The sequence below is a fragment of the Arvicanthis niloticus genome, chromosome 4, assembly GCF_011762505.2.
Source record: "Arvicanthis niloticus isolate mArvNil1 chromosome 4, mArvNil1.pat.X, whole genome shotgun sequence".
Taxonomy (NCBI): Eukaryota; Metazoa; Chordata; class Mammalia; order Rodentia; family Muridae; genus Arvicanthis; species Arvicanthis niloticus.
In genome coordinates, this window is record NC_047661.1 from 69,276,046 (window position 1) to 69,294,457 (window position 18,412).

Sequence of the window (18,412 nt, forward strand, 5' to 3'; positions counted from 1 at the left end):
TTTTTCTAGAAAGATTGTCTTCTGGTGAACCCTTGGGATGCCATGAATGTCTATAGTGTCTAGAGAGCTGTCCACCTTTTCTCCTTTAGCAAAACTTATTTGTAAAAACTACTTTGTTCCAGGGCATCGACTTAGACAGGGACCCTGAGAACGGAGGGCATCTGTAATCCAGATAGCTATCCAGGAGGTAGGGCCAAGAGTCCAAAACTAGCCTGGGCAACAGAGCAAGGGGGACTCCAAAAAGCATACAGAAAGGCAAATGGCATTTCTGTTTCCTGTAATAGCATAGTGGGTTCTGTCCAGATGCATTCTAATCACTGCCTGAGGTGGCGCCAGCCGGTAGGATGTGCTGAGGAGGCAGAGGCAGGGAGAGTTGAATTCGAGGTTATTCTTGGGTTACACCTTAGGCCAAAGAAATGGCTCAGAGGTGGAAAATATTTGCTACACTTGTAGAAGACCCTGGTTAGTTCCCAGTATCCACATGCTGCCCAGGTCTAGGGGATCTGGAGCCCTCTTCTGGCTTCTGAGGGTACTGGGGGGCAGGAATATGATACACATATACACACATATTATGCATATATATATGTGTGTGTGTGTGTGTGTGTGTGTGTGTCTGTGTCTGTGTGTGTGTGCAAAACATTCATGCGCATAAGCTTTTTAAAAACCTGAGTAAGGGAATAAAAAACGGGGGAAATTTAGTGAGTATACACAAAGGCAAGTGATGGTAAAGGCACAAGTGCCTTCAGGTTACTGAGAATGCTTTAATAGGCACCTGTAAGAACAGCCTTTATTCTTGGCTGTTTAACATCTGCTTCTGCTGTGCTGGAGTTCAGTCACTGGTCTCTGCCACAGGAAGGGAAGCTGGGCAGAGAACCAGTAGGGAAAGCTGACTGTTCTCAACATAGGTCCTACCTTAATAGTCCTTGTTTGTGTTTGGATTATTCACCAGCGTTACCCCTGTTGGATCGATCTTAATGTTTAATACAAGAACAACTGTGAGACGTTCTTTGCTTGTTAAATGAGTTTGTTAACATTTTAGTTAGAAGCTAATGCCCTATTTTCCTTGCCTCTGTCAAGAAGCCAGTGCACTCTAGATTCATCCCCCATGTACATGCTTCTGATACTTAGGATTTCATTGCTCCCTTCCTGGGACCTCACAGCCATTGGCCCTCTTTCTGTCTTCTGTAGCCAGCACTTGTTTAACCTCTAACTCCCTTAGGATCGATATTTTTTCTTCTCTTTGCCACCTACATCACACTAACTTGGCTTTGGAGAAATTTGACTTGTTTGAGCCTTCCCCGTAATTTAGCTCCCTTCTTGGCTGAACCTATGCAATGAAAGATGGTGTTCTACTGCCATCTACTGGGGCAAGAGAAAACTGCAGTTGAGAAATAAGCTGTGCATTTAGGGTAGTTTGTCTAAAGGATTTCTGATACAGTCTATAAATCAAAATAAACGACGACACAGCAGTTGCCACCTTGAAATATGCCCTCTCCTATAGAAAGGGTTGTTTGACTCCTAGTATGCCCCTGGACCCAAGCTGGGTCATGTCACAATCTTAATTCCATTTTTGAAGACAGCACTGTCAAGAGATCATTGAGCCAGGAATCGTTCTGTTAAGGTATTAACGGTTCCAAATGCTGTCAGGGGAATTTGACATTTAAAATATCAACTGATACATTGTTTTAACTTTTTAAAATATTTAAGAGATTGTAATGCAAGTGCCTTGGCAATTGGTATTATAGTGGAATCATAAATTGTTGGCTCTTGCACGGGCTAGTGTAGCTGTGTGCCGTCTGGAAGATGGTTTGCTCTGAGATGTTCCTTTCAATAAATGCTTTGCCAGGAAAACAGTCATTTGCTTTGTTCAGTTAGTTGCTGTTTTGGTTGGTGTTTTGGTTGATTGGTGGGTTGGTTGCTTGGTTGGTTGGTTGCTTGGTTGGTTGGTCGGTCTGTTGGTCAGTCAGTCAGTCGGCTGGTCTTGCTGTGTTGTGGAGATAGGTTGCATGCACCAGGGTTCTGCCACCAAGCTGTACCCTGCTCAGTGAATTAGTTCCATTCATTCTGACAATCACCTCCCTTCATGAAAAGTACTTCCTGTGCAGACACCTACTGGAGCGTTCTGTGAAACTGCTGATGCCGGAGTGTTCCAATGCAGCGAACAGCCAGCAGCCGAGCCTCCCCTCACCTCCCTCTACAGCCCTGCCTGCCACTCTGTATCCCTGGAGAATACAGAGCGGCGCAGCTCTCCGCTGTGGCTTAATCTTCCCCAGCAGGTCCTTTGTTCTCCCCTCTGAGCGTCAGAATTAGATTCGTGTGAATGCGTGTGAGAGAGTGTGTATGTGTGTGTGTCAGTGTTTGTGTGTGTGTATGTGTGTGTGCATGTCTCTGTGTATGTATGTATGTGAGTATGTGAATGTGCTATGTGTCTGAGCGTGTGTATGTGTGTATATGTGAGTATGTGTCTCTGTGTGAGAATGAATGTATGTATGTGTGAGTGTGTGTGTTTGTGTGTGTATGAGTGTGTGTGTGTGAGCGTGTGTGTATGTGTCTATGTCTGAGTATGTGAGTGTGTGTATGTATGTGTGTAACTGTATTGTGTGTCTATGTATGAGTAATTTGTGTGTATGTTTGTGAGCATATGTGTGATGTGTGTATGTGTGTGTCCATGTGTGAGTATACATATGTATATGTGTGTGAGTGTATTTGTATATATGTGTGTCTGTGTGTATGTGTCTGAGTGTGTATCTATATGTGTGCATATGTGTCTGAGTATGTGTTTATGTGAATGTGCCTGTGTGTATATGTATGCGTCTGTATATATATATATATGTGTGTGTGTGTGTCTGTGTGTATATGTATATGTGTACGTGTATAAGTGATTGTATATGTGTATGTATGATTGTGTATGTGTGTTTTGTGTATAAGTGTGTGTGTATTGTGTATGTGTATGTATGGTTGTGTATGTGTGTTTTGTGTGTGTGTATGTATTGTGTGTGTGTGAGTGTGTGTATATGTGTATATTTTACCTATATACCTTTATGACTATATACCTATATAACTGCTGTCCTCGAACCATGTAAGCAGCCGACCTGACGCAGACCTGACAGCTGGCTAAAGGCGCTGCCGACTCAAAGTGGCTGCCCGCTTTGACTCGCGGCGCTGCTGACTAAAAGTGGCTGCCTGCTTTGAAAAGCGGCTGCCAGCTGAGGGAAGCAGCGCCCAGCCTCAAAGCGGCTGACAGCGCTGCCGCTTTGACTGGCATTCGCGCGTCAGCCACTCTGAGGCGCAATCCAAGATGGCGGCTGCTTAGGCTCAGGTAGAACTACCGGTGCACTGTGCATGCACAGGAATTTGACTCCAGCCCCTCCCAAATGGGGCATGCAAATGAGGTACCACTAGGGTACCATGAACCTGGCCAATCACCCCCTCCCGGGCGGGGTATGCTAATGAGTATGCTAATGAGGCATTGCAAATTGACCAATCGGACACCTCCATGTGCTTTGCCATGCCCAGGGCTGGGGGTATATAAGCAGCCCGTTCTGGGCATTCGAGTCAGTCTCTCCCAGAAATCTAAAAGAGCGCTTCCAATAAAGACTGTTGAGAAAGATCCGGTTTGTCGCGTCTTCCTTGCTGATCTAGCGGGGTTGTGACAGAACCAGGCTGGCCTTGAACTCAGAGTTACCCCTGTCTCTGCCTCCCCACTGCTGGGATTAAAGTTGTGTGCCACCACTCCCGGCTTTTTTTCATTTTTAAAAAAGCTATTGTATGTTTAGTTATGTGAAGAGGGGTGGTTGGTATGTGTACCTTTCTGCAGAGACCAGAGATGTCAGACCCCTTAGAGTAAGGGCTACAAGCAGTTGTTAGCTGATGAACGTGTACACGCTCTTAACTGGTGAGCCGTTTCTCCGGCCCTGATTATTTTTATTTTTGTGGATGTGTGCGGTGTCTGCGGATGAGAGAGAGGGTGCTGGATCCCCAGAATCTGGAGTTTTGTGGCACTGGAATTTGGAGCTGGTCTTCTTCAAGAGAAGCCGTTGCTCTTAACCATCGAGTTCTCTCACATCTGGTTTTTACCTTCTGCTGAGCATGGGTTTGCCGCCGGGTGGTATAAGTACCTATTGTTTTTCTGTATTCATGTGTAAGAAAAAAAGATGTTTACATGCAGTAATGTTCATTCTGCCCCATCGAGAGAATCAGGGTAATGTTTTTTAGAATTCAGACTGAACGTATCTGTAAGAGCCCAGGTTTAGGTCCTGAATGTTGAATTCCGGAACTGTGAAGGGGCAAAGGTGTAAAGTAAGTAGCCTCCTTTTTTTCAAATAAGGATCTCAAAGCTCAGATGATCAATATGTGTCTTGGATCAGTCACATGGGAAGCAACAGGCAACCCAGGTCTGCCTCAAATCCAGGTGTTTGTTAGTCAGTGTTGTTGTTGAAACAGGGTGTTGTTATGTTTGTTTGTTATTTTTTTATTTTCATTTTTTCATTTTTATTTTTGTTTTTTTATTTTTTTAATGTAGTCCAAGTCTCTTCAAACTTAAGGTCCCCCTGCCTCTACCTTCCTAGTCCCGGGATTGCTGATGTGTGCCACCATGCCTAGCCATGCAGGACTTTTAATTGCCACACCTCTACTTTCCCTTCCAGGTCACATACTCTGCCTACAGAACCTTCACATCTGCAGAACAGGATCCGTGAGGTGAGGTCCTGGGGGGCTGCTCAGGCTTAGGAGCACTGGCTGCCCTTGCAGAATTCCCTTCCCAGCACATGTGTGGCTCACAGCTACCGGGAACTGCAGTTCCACAGGAGCCTGCATCTCTGCAGGCTCTACGTTCACACATTCAAGCAAACACTCAGACATGTAAAATAAGAACAAATACATAGTTTTAAAAACACACCCATATTCTCCTATATTTTTTGTTGTGAGCCTCGCCTTTAACAACTGAGCCATCTCTCCGGCCCATACCACTCTATTCTCTGACAATGGAAATGTATCAGGCCAACTGAATATGAAGGTTTGCAGTGCTAAGCAGAGTTCTCTCCCAGAACCCTTGATGTCTGAGCTCTCCAGGAAAGCTGGGCCAAAGGCTCTCTACATGCCCCCGAGTCAACCATAACAAGAGGGAAAATGAACGGCTTAGAAAGAGGAGAGGCAGCCCCTACCTTTAACTTAACTCTTCTCCATTAAGGTGAAACTAGGCACTGGCCCTCTGTCGGTGTTCAGCCACACCTCTGGACTGCATCCCAGTGGGCATGGGGTAAAGGAAGCAGACACAGGGAGGACTCTACGGCCAGGACAAAGCTGGGCTGAGGCTGACAGGTGGCCTCCTGGGCCCAGGTAGCCTTTCCCCTATCCAAGGAGCCCCTCCCCGTCCTAGGCCCCATGGGCCCAGACAGTTGTGAAATCCCACAGACTGCTGAAGCTCTGACAGTCTAGGGTTACACAGAGGAGCTCTGCTCTGAGGCTGGCCGATCATTTCCAGTTTCTTTGCCCACACTGTGAGTCACAGTGAGGTCACCATAGACTCAAAATGCTTCCTCTGTGACTGTTCGATGATTCAGTTTGCCTTCTGATACATGTGCACAAATGAATGACTACTAATTAGAAACAATTACATTAAAAGATGCATTTCTGCACTTGCAGATTAATCCAGTTGACTTATCAAAGAATAAACCAGTGTGGTAGAGACAAGAAAAACCATGCACTGAGAGCTAATTAATGGCCTGGTCTACATAGCAAGTTCCAGGCCAGTCTGGGTTACACAATGAAACCCTCTCAAAAAAAATAGAAATAATTAAGTGAGAGACAGAGAGAGAGAGAGAGAGAGAGAGAGAATTTTGAATTTTTTAAAACTGAGTTTCCAACTAAAACATCACTTCTATGACCCTTGTCTTTTAAAAACAGAGTATCAAGCTTTATTTAGAGGGTAGTTCGAGCCCCCTCCAGGACAACTGCCTTTGGGAGACTTTGACTATAACCGCTTTGTTCCCTTTCTGGGTTTCTTTGGTTGGTCAGCTTTTAAAAACAAAGATGGCCGTACATTTGCATGCCACCTTTGGGCAGGGCCTGCATTTGTTTTCTCTGTGCTGTTTCGGTTCTAGTGTATGTCCTGCCCAACTGACTGGTAAAGACTGAGTCTGGCTACGTTGCCCAAATTAGCGTTGAACTCCTTGGGTTCAAGTAATCTTTTTGCATCAGTCTTCCAAGGAGCTGGAAGCACAGGTACTACTGTCGCGCCTGGCCTTCATAGACAACTGTTCTGAGACAGTTCAACCTATGAAAAACACAGAGGGAGGCAGGGCACAGTGCGCTCGCTCACCTCTAACCCCTGCACTTGGGAGGCAGAAGCAGGTGGATCACTGTGAGTTCAAGGCCAGCCTGGTCTACAGAGGGAGTTCCAGGACAGCCAGGGCTACATAATAGGAGATCCTCCTCAAGAAAAAAAAAAAAAAAAAGGAAACAGAAAAAAAGAGAGATGAGATTATAGCTTCTTAATGCAAAGTTTCCTTTCCTTACAGAAACAATGTTTATGGAAAATGTTACCACGTAACACACATAAAGGGAAAGAGAAAGCATAGGCCCGCCTGGACTTCCCAGATGTTGTTCTTAGGCCATTTTGCTGGATGTAGCTCAGGTCTGAGGCTGCTGTTCCCAAGAAGAGCTGCAGAGCAGCCACCAACCCCTGCACTGCTGCCAGAAGCAGCCTGGCTGAGGTAGTGTTGGGGGCCGACTTTTAGCAGAAAGCGGCTATCAGCTTTGCAGCCATCTTGAGCCATATACCCTGACATGAGATTTAAATTACAATAGCCTACAACAGCTGAGAACACTCGGATAATCTTGGTTTAGATACCTTGAGATTAAAGGTGTGTGAGATTAAAGGTGTGTGACTTAATAGTATACTTAGAAGTATAGAGATCAGAGTTAGAGACAAGACCTAAGGGCATGATTAAAGGTGTAACTTAGAGGCGTGGCTTAGAAGTGAGACATATAAAAGGCAGAGACAGAACAGATTAGAATTGAGATGATAGAAGACATTAGGGAGACGATAGAAGACAGAACCAGAGATCAGAGAATATAGACGGAGATCAGAGAATACAGGGGATCATCAGAGACGAATCTCAGACATTAGGTAGAATCTGCCGTCACCCTCACTCTTGCTGGAACCTCGACCCACAGACCAGAGCAGCAGCTTGGACCGGGATACAGTGGCCGCCCAAACGTGGGTCGGCCCGGGCCTCAACATTTTGCCTGGGCTGCAACATTTATTTTGGCCACCCCAACGTGGGGCTAGTGTGGACCCCAACATTATTTTGGCACCCGAACAGGGACTCGAACTTGGGCCTCAACAAGGTAGTGCCCCGCCCAACTCCCTGGAAGAGAGGAAGGAATAGAGGAAATCAGGGGTTCAAGGCCACTCTCGGCTTCAGAGAAAACTGGATACCTGAGACTATCTCAACAAAAGAGAAGGAGGAAGGAAGGAAGGAAGGAAGGAAGGAAGGAAGGAAGGAAGGAAAGGAAGAAAGGAAAGAGAAGTATTTAGTTTAGGGATCTTGCTTCAGTTTTGTTGTTCTTTTGGAAGATCCAGAAAGCCTCATATTATAGTTTGGTTGAGACACAGTAAAGCAGGGACTGAAGAGATGGCTCAGTACTTAAGAGCACTAGCTGCTCTTCCAAAGGTTCTCCCAGTACCCTGAGGCACCTAACAACCATCGATAATGCGATCTGATACCCTCCTCTGGTGTACAGACACATCTGCAGTCAAAGCGTCCATATACAAAACATACATTAATAAATCTTTTTTTTAAAAAAAGATGGAAGAAAGAAAAAAAGAGACAGACGGACAGACAGACAGACAGACGGACAGATGGAGGAGCAAGGCTAGCTGTGGTGGCAATATACCTTTAATCCCAGCAGTTGGGAAGCAGAGACAGGTGGATCTCTGTGAGTTCATGAACAGCCTCCTGGTCTACAGAGTGAGTTCCAGGACAGCCAGAGCTCTGACTCGGGGGTTGGGGGGGGGGGGGGAGCAGAAAAGCTGGAGATCCCATCTGTCAGCTGCTGGAGGGTGAAGCCCTGCCCTTCAAGTCTGGCTCACCGGTCAAGAACTAGAACTAGTAAGAAAGCCCAGAGTGTCTCGGAGCTATATTTAGGCTTTAGCTAGAATCCAAAAAGGAGATGAGAAAATAAAGGAAAACTGCTTAGTTCCAGGCTGCAAATCAGAATTCAGAGGGCATCTGGGCTCAGGCTCCTGTGTCCTAGGCCAGAAGATTGCACCAAGGGCAGTTGGCCAGACATGGAAATGGTGATAGTTTATTTAAAGGGGAGTTGGGGGGGAGGCGGTCCTGAGAATACAAGTGGGCTAGAGCTGAGGAGACACACTCCTAAAGCCAAGAACTTGTTTTTCTTAAAACTGGCTGGGTGTGACTCCTGCACAGGGCAGGCTGAGAGCTGCAGGACAGCCTGGGCTACATAGCAAGACTCTGTCAAGAAAAAAAAAAATACAACAAAAGTCTCTTAAGGGGTGCTCGGTCTGCTTTCATCTCATGAGATCTAAAAGAACCCAAGTTTATAAATCCCCTGTGAGACACACCCACAGGAAGCCAGTGGTGAAGACTCTTCCCCTTAAGTAAGACCTTCTCAGCAAGGTGTTTCAAGTAACTGGAAGATACTTCTCAGAAACGGCTGTGATTTTAATCCAAGCGCTCCATGTGAGCATTTCCGAGATTTCTGGGTTTTCCATCGACTTTAACCTTCTGTACAAGCAAACAGTGCTCTTAACCACTGAGCCATCTTTCCAGTCCAAGATTTTAACACTTTTTTATTTTATTTTATTTTATTTTATTTTATTTTATTTTATTTTATTTTATTTGTCTGTGCTTGCCACATGTGTGCAGGTCCCCAAAGAGGCCAGCAGAGCTAGGAATGGAACTTAAGGGAAATAGTTAGAAATTTCCACAATCAAAACTTTGTCTTTTGCTGCTTATGTAAGGTACAACTGAGACTCTCAGGTTGGGGCTCTTAGGGTGTTTGCATTTCTTTACCAACTTGTGACAGAGCCCTGTGATCCAGGACAGAACTGGAGGAATTTTTAAAGGTCTATTAAAGTGTATACAAAATAAGCAACAAAGTCTCATGGCAAGTTCAGGGGTGAAAGGGAAGCTCTTGGCTCAGTTTGAGGAACTGGCCATAGCTGTGGCAGTGTCTGCCTTTAGTCCCAGCACTCTAGAAGAAGCAGACAGATCTCTGAGTTCAAGGCTAGCTATGATCTACAGAGCAAGTTCCAGGACAGAGAAACCAGGTCTTGAAAAAACCAAGGAGGAAAAAAAAATTTAAGGAACAGATTTCTGTCCTTCCTCTCGGTGACCCCTCCTTGTGCTCTGGCTTCTTCAAAGTCACCCCTGAAAGTGCCTGAGCCATGCCTTTGCCTGAGGGATCAGATTTCCATCGGCTGGCTGCCAGCCTCAGCTTCCACACAGAAGCTTAGCAAACCAAATGAGGAAACATGGATCCTTGCTGGGGAGAGTGGTCCAGGATTGGAGAGCACATGGCTGCAGAAAGGGCCATCAAGGTCGCCAACAACCATGGGACCTGAGTTCATAGTAAAAACAGCACCTGCCTCGGGGTGGAGAAGACCTAAGCTTGGAGTCTAGCTCTGCTCTTAACTAACCTGGCTATCCTGGACCACTCTTTACCTGTATGAGGTGTGAGTACTTCATGACCTTCCTGACAACCCCAACCACCACCACCACCTTAGGTGTCTGTGTAGCTGTGTGCCACCACCAGCGTATGTAGTGCTGAAGGGCAAACCCAGGGTCCCGTGCATGCTAGGACTGCATTCTACCAGCTGATCACATCCCCAGTACTGTGTTCTTCAGCTCTGTGCTTTCACCCTGGGGTTCTAGGCTCTGCCTCTGCACCCCCATCCCACCCAGTCCTCACACAGAGCACGCGCTCCAGTGGAACCTGAATTTCCTGTAGATCTGCGGAAAGCATTATTCCCCTCGTGCCTTCAAAAATAAAGAGAATGCTACTTAGCAGAGACTTCTAGCAACAGAGTGCACCTTACACCCTTGACAAGGATCACTATCTGCTCCCTCATCTTCGGAAGAGTGCAGCTCTTGTAACATGGCAGCAATGTGCACATGAGGAAGTGGCTCTCTCTTTACTCCTGGCTCCATGACCCACTCTCCCTATGACTCACACAGCCTGGCCACCCCAAGGGACTCCTGTGTTACTTTCTGCAAGGCAAGGAGCAGCCTCAAAGGAAGAACAGCTGTGCTGAGGGAGCAGGGGTCCAGGTGACAGGCAGTGGGTGCTACCCAATTCCAGCTTCATCTGAGTTGAGGCCTTTGCAGGCTTCCTCTCACCACCTGCTGTGGCATGACCTTGGTAGGAACAGATTGACATGATTCCTGCCCCTGGAACAGGGCCAGCAGGCATGGGCCTCCATGACAGTCGATGGCTGCTGCAGATGTAAGGCTTGTTTGTATAACAACGAACATATTTTCATGTTACTCCAAGGAATGTCCTCCTCCCTGTTAACGTTAATGACTCCATGATAATCAGAGACACCTTGAGTCCAGGAGGGGAAGGTGTGACTAATGGCTCAGTAAAATGGCAAACACTGGGATCTTCAGTACAGCCTTTAAGACTGTGGGAAAGAACTCTAAAAACATGAGTTCAAAATGTAGAATTTCACTTTCTGCCTTCTCTGCAGCCATGGCACCTGTGAAAACTCTTGTGAAGAAGGAGGGCAAAAAAAACAAAAAAGAAGCAGGTTTTGAAGTTCACCCTCAACTGCTCTCACCCTGTAGAAGATGAAGTCATGGACACTGCCAATTTTGAGCAGTTCCTCCAGGAGAGAGTCAAGGTGAACGGAAAGCCTGCAATCGTGGCGGAGGGGTTGCGGCCATCGAGCGGAGCAAGATCAAGATCAAGGTCACTTCCAAAGTGCCTTTTTCCAAAAGGTATTTGAAATGTCTCAACAAAAAATATTTGAAGAAGAACAATCTCCAAGACTGGCTGCATGTTGCCGCCCACAGCAAAGAGAATTACAAGCTGTTATTTCCAGATTAACCAGGATAAAGAGGAGGAGGATTATGACACATTGGTCTGCAAGGTTTTGTATTAATTCATAAAAAAATTTAGAAACAAAAAATGTATAATTTCTCAACTATGCAAAAATATAAGGATGCAATGTGAATTGTATCAGGAGCTTCACAGAAGTAAAGGGTCAGAGGCAGCTACACCATGAGTCAGCTTCTGCCAGAGAGATACAAAGACAGGCAAATTCCTGAGTTCAAGGTCAGCCTGGGACAGAGCAAATTTAAGTCCAAGAATGGTGGAAAATGGTACTCTCAGGACAAGGTTCCTCCCAGCTAAGTTTACAAAGGCAGGCAGATCTCTGAATTTTTTTGCAATGTTAAGAAAAGAGAGGGGAAAAAGTACTTGCTGTCCTTTTCCTATGAGTCAAGGGGCTAAGGTCACAGAATGCTGATTCCCGGGTGGTCAAGAGGGAACCTGGAATAAATAACTGAGTTGACATGTAAGTTTAAAAACTGGGCTTTTGGTCTGAATGAGATGAGCTGGCAAAAAGTGATAGCAGTTCTTAGAATTTTTCTCTACCGAGAGCTGAGCTGTCTAAAGATCTCTAGAGAGGGAATACGACTCTTCAAGAATATTTTTTTCTAGTTTTATTTTAACAGGAAGGGTGCTATGTAGGAGGAGCTAAGGTGGGAGAAGTACTGAGAGGAAGAGAAGGAGTAAGGAGAGGAGGAGAAGAAGGAGAAGAGAAGATAGGTGATGAAAGAGAGAAAGAGGGGAGAGACAGGGAGGCAGATGTTCACGTATCTCCACCAGTCAAAGATAGTTGATATATCTAGGTTGGGTAGTGGGTTACACCTCTGATTGAGCATTACCAAACTTATAAAGCCTTTAATTAACATTTTTAAAAAAGTGTATAAATGCAAAAAGGAAAAGGGGGTATGGGATAAGGGTTTTCTAAGGGGGGGAATGGGGAAAGGGGATGGCATCTGAAGTGTAAATAAAATATCCAATAAAAAAAATCTTTTTTTCTAACAGGATTCCTGATTTTAGTCCAGAAATCCATGGAGAGTAAACACAGCTCTTTTAGAATTGTTTTCTAATGGGATTTCTAACCACCAAGACTTACTTAGAGAGACATCACCCTTTTAGAGTAGTTACTAGCGGCTGTCCAGAGAAGGCTATCTGAAGATCAAGTGTACCTCTTTTAGATTTTTTTTTTCTTTCTGATTTTGATTGGAAAACCCAAGAATTAATTTTAGAAATTTTCAAACAGAATTTCTGACTTGATCAGAAGATCCAAGATTTTTTTTTATATATCAGCTTTCTGACTTCAGTCAGAAAACCCATGAGCTCTCCAGAGAGCTTTCAGAACATTGACTAGCGGAGAGAGCTGTCTCTAGCAGAAAGCTAGCTGTCTCAACCAGAGAGCTTTTAGAATAGTAAGAAAAAACTGTCTAGAGCAGAACAGAACACACACACATACAGAGAGAGAGAGAGAGAGAGAGAGAGAGAGAGAGAGAGAGAGAGAGAGAGAGAGAGAGCACAGGTCTGGAAAGCCATTTCAGCAGAGCATAGGCCACAGCTTGGATCCACGATTTGACTTCAAGCCATTTGTTTTTGCTGCTCCCAGATGCCCCTCTCTCAGAACCCAGACCAAGCTGAGAAGCTGAGGCTGGTCCTTGGCAACCACCCTTACTCTTACCTGCAAACTATCCACATGATGAGTTGCCTTCTGTTTGGAACATAGAGAAAGCTGGGTCCCAGGTTTTCTTGCCCAAGATCTTTCTCAGTGAGGTACAGACTCAGCCATTTGATGACCAAGAAAGTTTAGGTTGGCTCTCAGGATCCCATTACCACCTCCACAGTCCAGTAGACACCTAAGTAGTGGGCCTTCCTTCTCTTTTCCATCACGCCCACAATCATGTAATGCTGAATGATACAAACATGACAGACACATGAGCCTCCTTCCAGAAATCCCAGGCCTTGGTTTGGGGAAAACTTTTATTAACTAAAATCTTTTAAGAAATTGCTATTCCCAGGTTTAGTGTGTGTGTTCTGTTTTTGAGAGTTGTGTGCTTGTGTGTGTGTGTGTGTGTGTGTGTGTGTGTGTGTGCATATCTGGCTGTCTGGCTATGAGGGTGGTATAAGTGAAATACTAGGCCTCACTAGCCTAAGACTTGGAGAAATCCTCCCGCCTCTGCCTTCCTAGTGTCAGGGTTAGAGAGCCACTGTGCCCTCAAAACCAGCCCTATTTAATTAGTCAGCCTTCCCCATCCTTCACTCCTGCTCGCTAATCATGGAATGTTTTCCTTTAAATGAAAAGGTTCCCAAAGCAGAAGTTCATCTCAAGTGCAGTTTTAGAAATTATTTATTTCAAACTGTTACAAATTTCACTTTAAAGCAAACAATGGCAAAAAAAAAAAAAAAAAAAAAAGGCATTGAAAAACACTGACTTTGCAGAAAGTCTCAGGTATCAGCTTACAGGTAACAGAGCGTAAAAACCTTAAAACTATTGTCTCAGAGACAAAAACATGTAGCATTGAGGTATCCTGTTTAACGGACGTGATCTCTTGCCAAAAAGTCTCTCTGTCCATTCCAGTTTGCTACACACTGTACCAGTCCTTTCCCTGAAAACAAGATCTCCATCCAAGCATATGTTCACAAAACTGACAGTGTTCCTTAGTAAGTGTTAAGGTTGCCATAGAAACTTCCTGGAACTGGCACCCAACTACACTAGCACTAGAGGCTGGGGAGACCTTTGGCAGACCCTCCCCAGCGCCAGCCTCAGAACCTGAACCAGCTGGCCTGCTTCCTCCCACCAGACCTCACTGTAGGCTGGACCAAAGAAAAGGCTCTTGGGATGATCCTTCTCTCCACATGAGAACAGGTTTCTGTTTTCAGAAACCACCTCCACCTGCAGTTGAGTGTGGGAATCTTCCCCAACTAGGTCAGCCATAAAGAACTGCTTAGGAAATTCTGCAGCTCAGAACCCAAGCAACTAGGCAAGCCAGGCATTCCTTAAACCGGCACGCCATAATGAACCAGGGCCCAGCCTGCTGGGCTCTGCTCTACACTGGCTCCAAGACAATTCCAGCAGGAAAGCCCACACCAGTTTCCTTTCTCCCAAGACACCAGGGACATAGAAAAGATTCAGTGTGAGCTTTCAGCCAGGTGAGAAGGTTCGAGGGCAAGGCTCATGGAGAGAAAGGACTGTCACCAAACGTCATGGGTGTGGCCAAGGCTTCTCCCTTGAAATAGTTTAAAGCTATTTCACTAATGCCAGAAGAAACAAAGATCACGTTTAGAACATCTGTCTAAACCCTCCACATCTGGCAGCCTGGCTACTGAATGCTGGTGGTAAGTGGTACTGTTGACAAGGCAGTCTGTGGGCAACAGAAACTCCAGTAAGAGTGACCCAAGATGGGACACCCATTCAGCTAGCACAGATTTGAGTCCAAGAGCAGCTGAGGGCATACACCTGTGTGAACTGGAGCTCAGACGAAACAGACTTCATTGACTTAGCTTATTAAAAAGAAAAACGTCAAAAGGAAAAAGCATCCTTTTGATATGGGGCTGGGGGAGGCTATCCTGTAACAACAACAGTGAGAGCAATAACAACTTGGAGATCAAAGCTATTTAGCGTTCAGAGATAATGAGCTATCTGGGTTTCGATCTTCCGCTCTGCCTGGTCTGTTTGGGTAACAGCTTTCGGGCAGAGCCCTGGTGAGAGACTGAAGAACTGTGCGTGGGCATAGGCACCTGTCCTCTGAAGATTGCTGTTTCTGATATTTCCCCTTCACAACATTTTTGCTACCCTTGGGTCCCAAAAACTTAGCAAAGGAGGAAAGAAGGAAAAAAAAATAAACATGAATACCTGCTTGATTTTTTTTTGTCAACCTCCAGAGCTTTTTCTAAGACAGCAACAAGCCCTGAAATGTACAAAAGCCCGCAAAAAAAATATCTAACTGCTTAAGTCAGTGGCCCCTTGGAGATGGCAAGCAGATGGCACAGGGTGACAGCTTCTGAGCTCTGCCCCGTCTTGTGGTGGTGGTATTTTCTGAAAAGACAAGCTACTAGCATAATTCTGTAGGACGGCAGACGTGGGGTGTTGTGGTTGCGTAGCTCACTTTAATGGCCGCACTGCTCTGTGGCTCTGTGGCTCTGTGGCTCTGTGGCTCTGTGGCTCTGTGGCTCTGTGGCTCTGTGGTCTCCTCAGTGACCACTAACATCTCTAGATTCTTCAAAGCCCCAGGGGAAAGCAACTGAGGTGGCTCAGTCAAAAGTAAAGCAAGGAAGGCCGAGGTGACGCTGAGGTGTAGCAGGAAGCAGACACCCTTCCTGCCTACGCCTGGGGGTATTCACAGGCTCATTCCCCGAAGCAGAGTACGGACAGACTATTTTTACACTTTTTAAGACAAAAAAAAAATCAAAATACGAAACGAAACCAAAGGCTTTTCTGTTATAAGAAACAGTGTTTTTTTTTTTTTTTTTTTCTTGATTTTCACTTGACTTGGCGTTTGGGCTAAAGTTACTGCACTTGGCCCTCCAGGGGTGGGGGTGAGGGCTCACACACCAGCGTGCAGTGAGCGGCCTCTCCCAAGGTCTCAAGAGAAACAGTCAAGAGTTCCCTAAAAACCAAAATGAAAGTGCATTCTTGCTAGCTAGTTTTCTTTTTGCATGAATGTCGTCTCAAGTCCAGTTGAAACCAGTATGGGCAAAGCTGGGGTAAAGTAGTTGCACTTTCTGCCCTGGAAGAGGCACCCCCTACCACCATCCCTCTTCTGGGAGAGTAGGGGCACAGGACATGTGATTTCCAAGCTGTATCCCCCTCGAGTTCCACATGGACAGTGGACACCCATCCTCTCTCTGCTTCCGTTCTGCTTTTCTCCTGAGATCGAAGAAGAAAATAAAACCTCCACAGCCAGCAGTGCCTAGGATTATCATTCACATTTAAAAACTGCTTATGAGAAATTCATTGTCATTCCACGTAAACCATCGGACCCTGAGTTATTAGTCACCAGCACCGGGTCAGCTGCTTTTCCGGCTGCTTTCCAGGTGTTGCGAAGGAAAGTAGAATCAAGCTTCCTCCAGGCCTCAGTGGCCTCAGAAAGAGAATGGCAAAGGGGCTTGGACTTTAGGAGTTCAAGTTAAAAGGTGGCTTGGGACAGTGAGCCAGAGCTAGGCAACTGGGGCAGCCTTTGGCACCCCTTCCTGAGGCTTCCAGCTTGTGAGCCACCATCAGGTGCATAGCTGACGGGTGTCTCCATTCAGAGTCATCGCAGGCTCTCTTCATGATGGCCTGTGTTCCTCACAGCCCCTTCCTTCGGATCCTAGGCAGCACACCAGTCTTCACCCACTCAGAGCTTTTGTTTGCCCAGCTCTTGTGGGACAGTGAAGCTGCAGCCCTGCCGGCACCACCCCCAACCCAGGCAGTGAGAAACCTGTGTACCGATCTAGTGGTGCCAAGCCAGCTGCCAGGTACCATCCAGACGATTATCTGGGGAATAAGTAGTCTCTGTTGCTGTTGTCATAAGGGCTCTGTGTGTCCCTGACACCCAGGCAGCTGTGGCTTACAGTGTTGTCCGATCCAGAGCTGTTATGGTTCCCTGATGGGGTGAGGAGAGGAACCAGAAGGAAGGTCGGCTTCAGAGGTCCCAAGGAATACGGTGGGGGTGGAGGAGAAGTCATCTTGCTTTCCTTCATAACCTGTGACTTCCATTTCTTCTTGAGTCTTTATATAAATACACAAAAACAAACACACAGACCTTAGACTCCTCCCAGGCCAAAGGCATGGTGAAAACCCCTACCTAGCAGCAGCAGGCTGCCTCGGTTGGTTAGGTGTGCCTAGGTTTGGCTTACAGAAATGCAGACAATCTGGCTCCCAGAGCATCCCCAGAGGTCCCACCACACCCTGAAGAGCTCATGAGTTTCAAAATCACCTCAAGACCATATCTCACTGACCTCATTTACAAAGGGAGAGAAATGAAAGTGTTCCTTTATGCACTTCAAAAGTCATCTGACACACCCTCCTCTGCCCTGGGCCAGAAGCTGCCTACGGGGCTCACATCTTCAGGTCTCTATGCATTCACGTAAAAAAAAAAAAAAAAAAAAGAGGAGAATATTCTTTCAGTGGGGAGGAATATGGAACTCGGTCCAACTAAGGCTGGCAGGAGCCGATCATTCACACAGCCTGCAATGGACAGCAGAGAACAGGCTGTGTGGTCCCCAGCAGCACTCTTTCCTGCAATCTATATTCAGTACTGTCATCCTCAGATCTCCAGATGTCTCCACCCACCCCACCCCAGCAGGGAGAGACTGTAGGCGCTGATGGGGGCACCACTGGGCACCTGTTGACTCATCTGACAGGAAAGTCAGTGGTAAGCAGGAACAGATAGGCATCGCCCACATCACAGCCTCCTCTGGGCGATGTCAGGCCCAGGGCCAGGCTCAATAACCATGAGAGAGTCACCTGACAGCTGGAAGAAAGCCGAGCTGCAGATACACGTCTGCAAAGTTATGACAGGGGCTCCTTCCCAAGGGGCCCTTGGTGAGGTGTGCTGAACCAGGGCCTCCTCTCCTCGTTTGACTTCCTTCTTTATGACTGACTTGCTGTGTACTGACTCCAAAGTAGGAATAAGGTGACCCTCCCCCCCCCCCATTTCATCACCTGCCACTACCTAAGAAAGGGCTAGGGTAGGGGAGAGGAAGTCAATGTCTTCAACATGATTAGGGCATTTTGGGGGCTTGAAACCCACAGACTACTCCTGTTCCTGCTGTGGTAAAATGGTTGATAGCTGGCTCTGAATCTGCTGTTGCCTCTTGGCCTGTTATCCAAGCAACGTAAACAATCTTCTGAATGTTGCTGGGCTGCAGGAAGAGAGTGCAGTAGTTGCAAAGGGGAGTGTGCTTAGTTGCTGAGTGGAATTCTCCCTGTGAGAGGATTGAGGACACACTACTACACCATGGACTGCAAAGTCTCTGACCCTCTAACCCAGGAACTCAGTCCTGGAAATAGACCCTAAAAATGACTGTGGTAGTCTGAATAAAAATGGCCCCCACAGACTCATATATTTGAATGCTTAGTCACCAGGGAGTGGTATTATTTGAAAGGATTAGAAGGATTAAGAGGTGAGGCCTTGTTGGAGGAAGTGTGTGATGGGGGATTTGAGGTTTTAAAAGCCCATGCCAGTCCCAGTGCTTCTATTTCTGCCTAAGGATCAGAATGTAGCTCTCAACTACTTCTTCAGCAACACGCCTGCCGTGCCTGCTACCATGCTCACTGCCTCCAATTAAATGTGGTGGTCTTGACGTCTTCACAGCAATAGAATGGTGACTAAAACAATGATATAAACATGGAACAACTTTA

The 18,412-nt window shown here is 46.2% G+C and overlaps 1 protein-coding gene and 1 pseudogene across 1 annotated transcript in view; one reads left to right on the plus strand and one right to left on the minus strand.

The window, feature by feature from the left end:
* Positions 1 to 10,719: 10,719 nt before the first annotated feature.
* LOC117707357 (large ribosomal subunit protein eL22 pseudogene) lies at positions 10,720 to 11,208 on the plus strand (annotated as a pseudogene).
* Positions 11,209 to 14,226: 3,018 nt separating this feature from the next.
* The window catches only part of Il6r (interleukin 6 receptor), a 47,585-nt gene continuing 43,399 nt past the window's right edge, over positions 14,227 to 18,412 (minus strand). Inside the window, exon 10 of the mRNA XM_034501023.2 lies at positions 14,227 to 16,777. Coding sequence (XP_034356914.1) covers positions 16,540 to 16,777 — 238 coding nt within the window. The 3' untranslated portion in view covers positions 14,227 to 16,539. The remainder of the gene's footprint in view (positions 16,778 to 18,412) is intronic.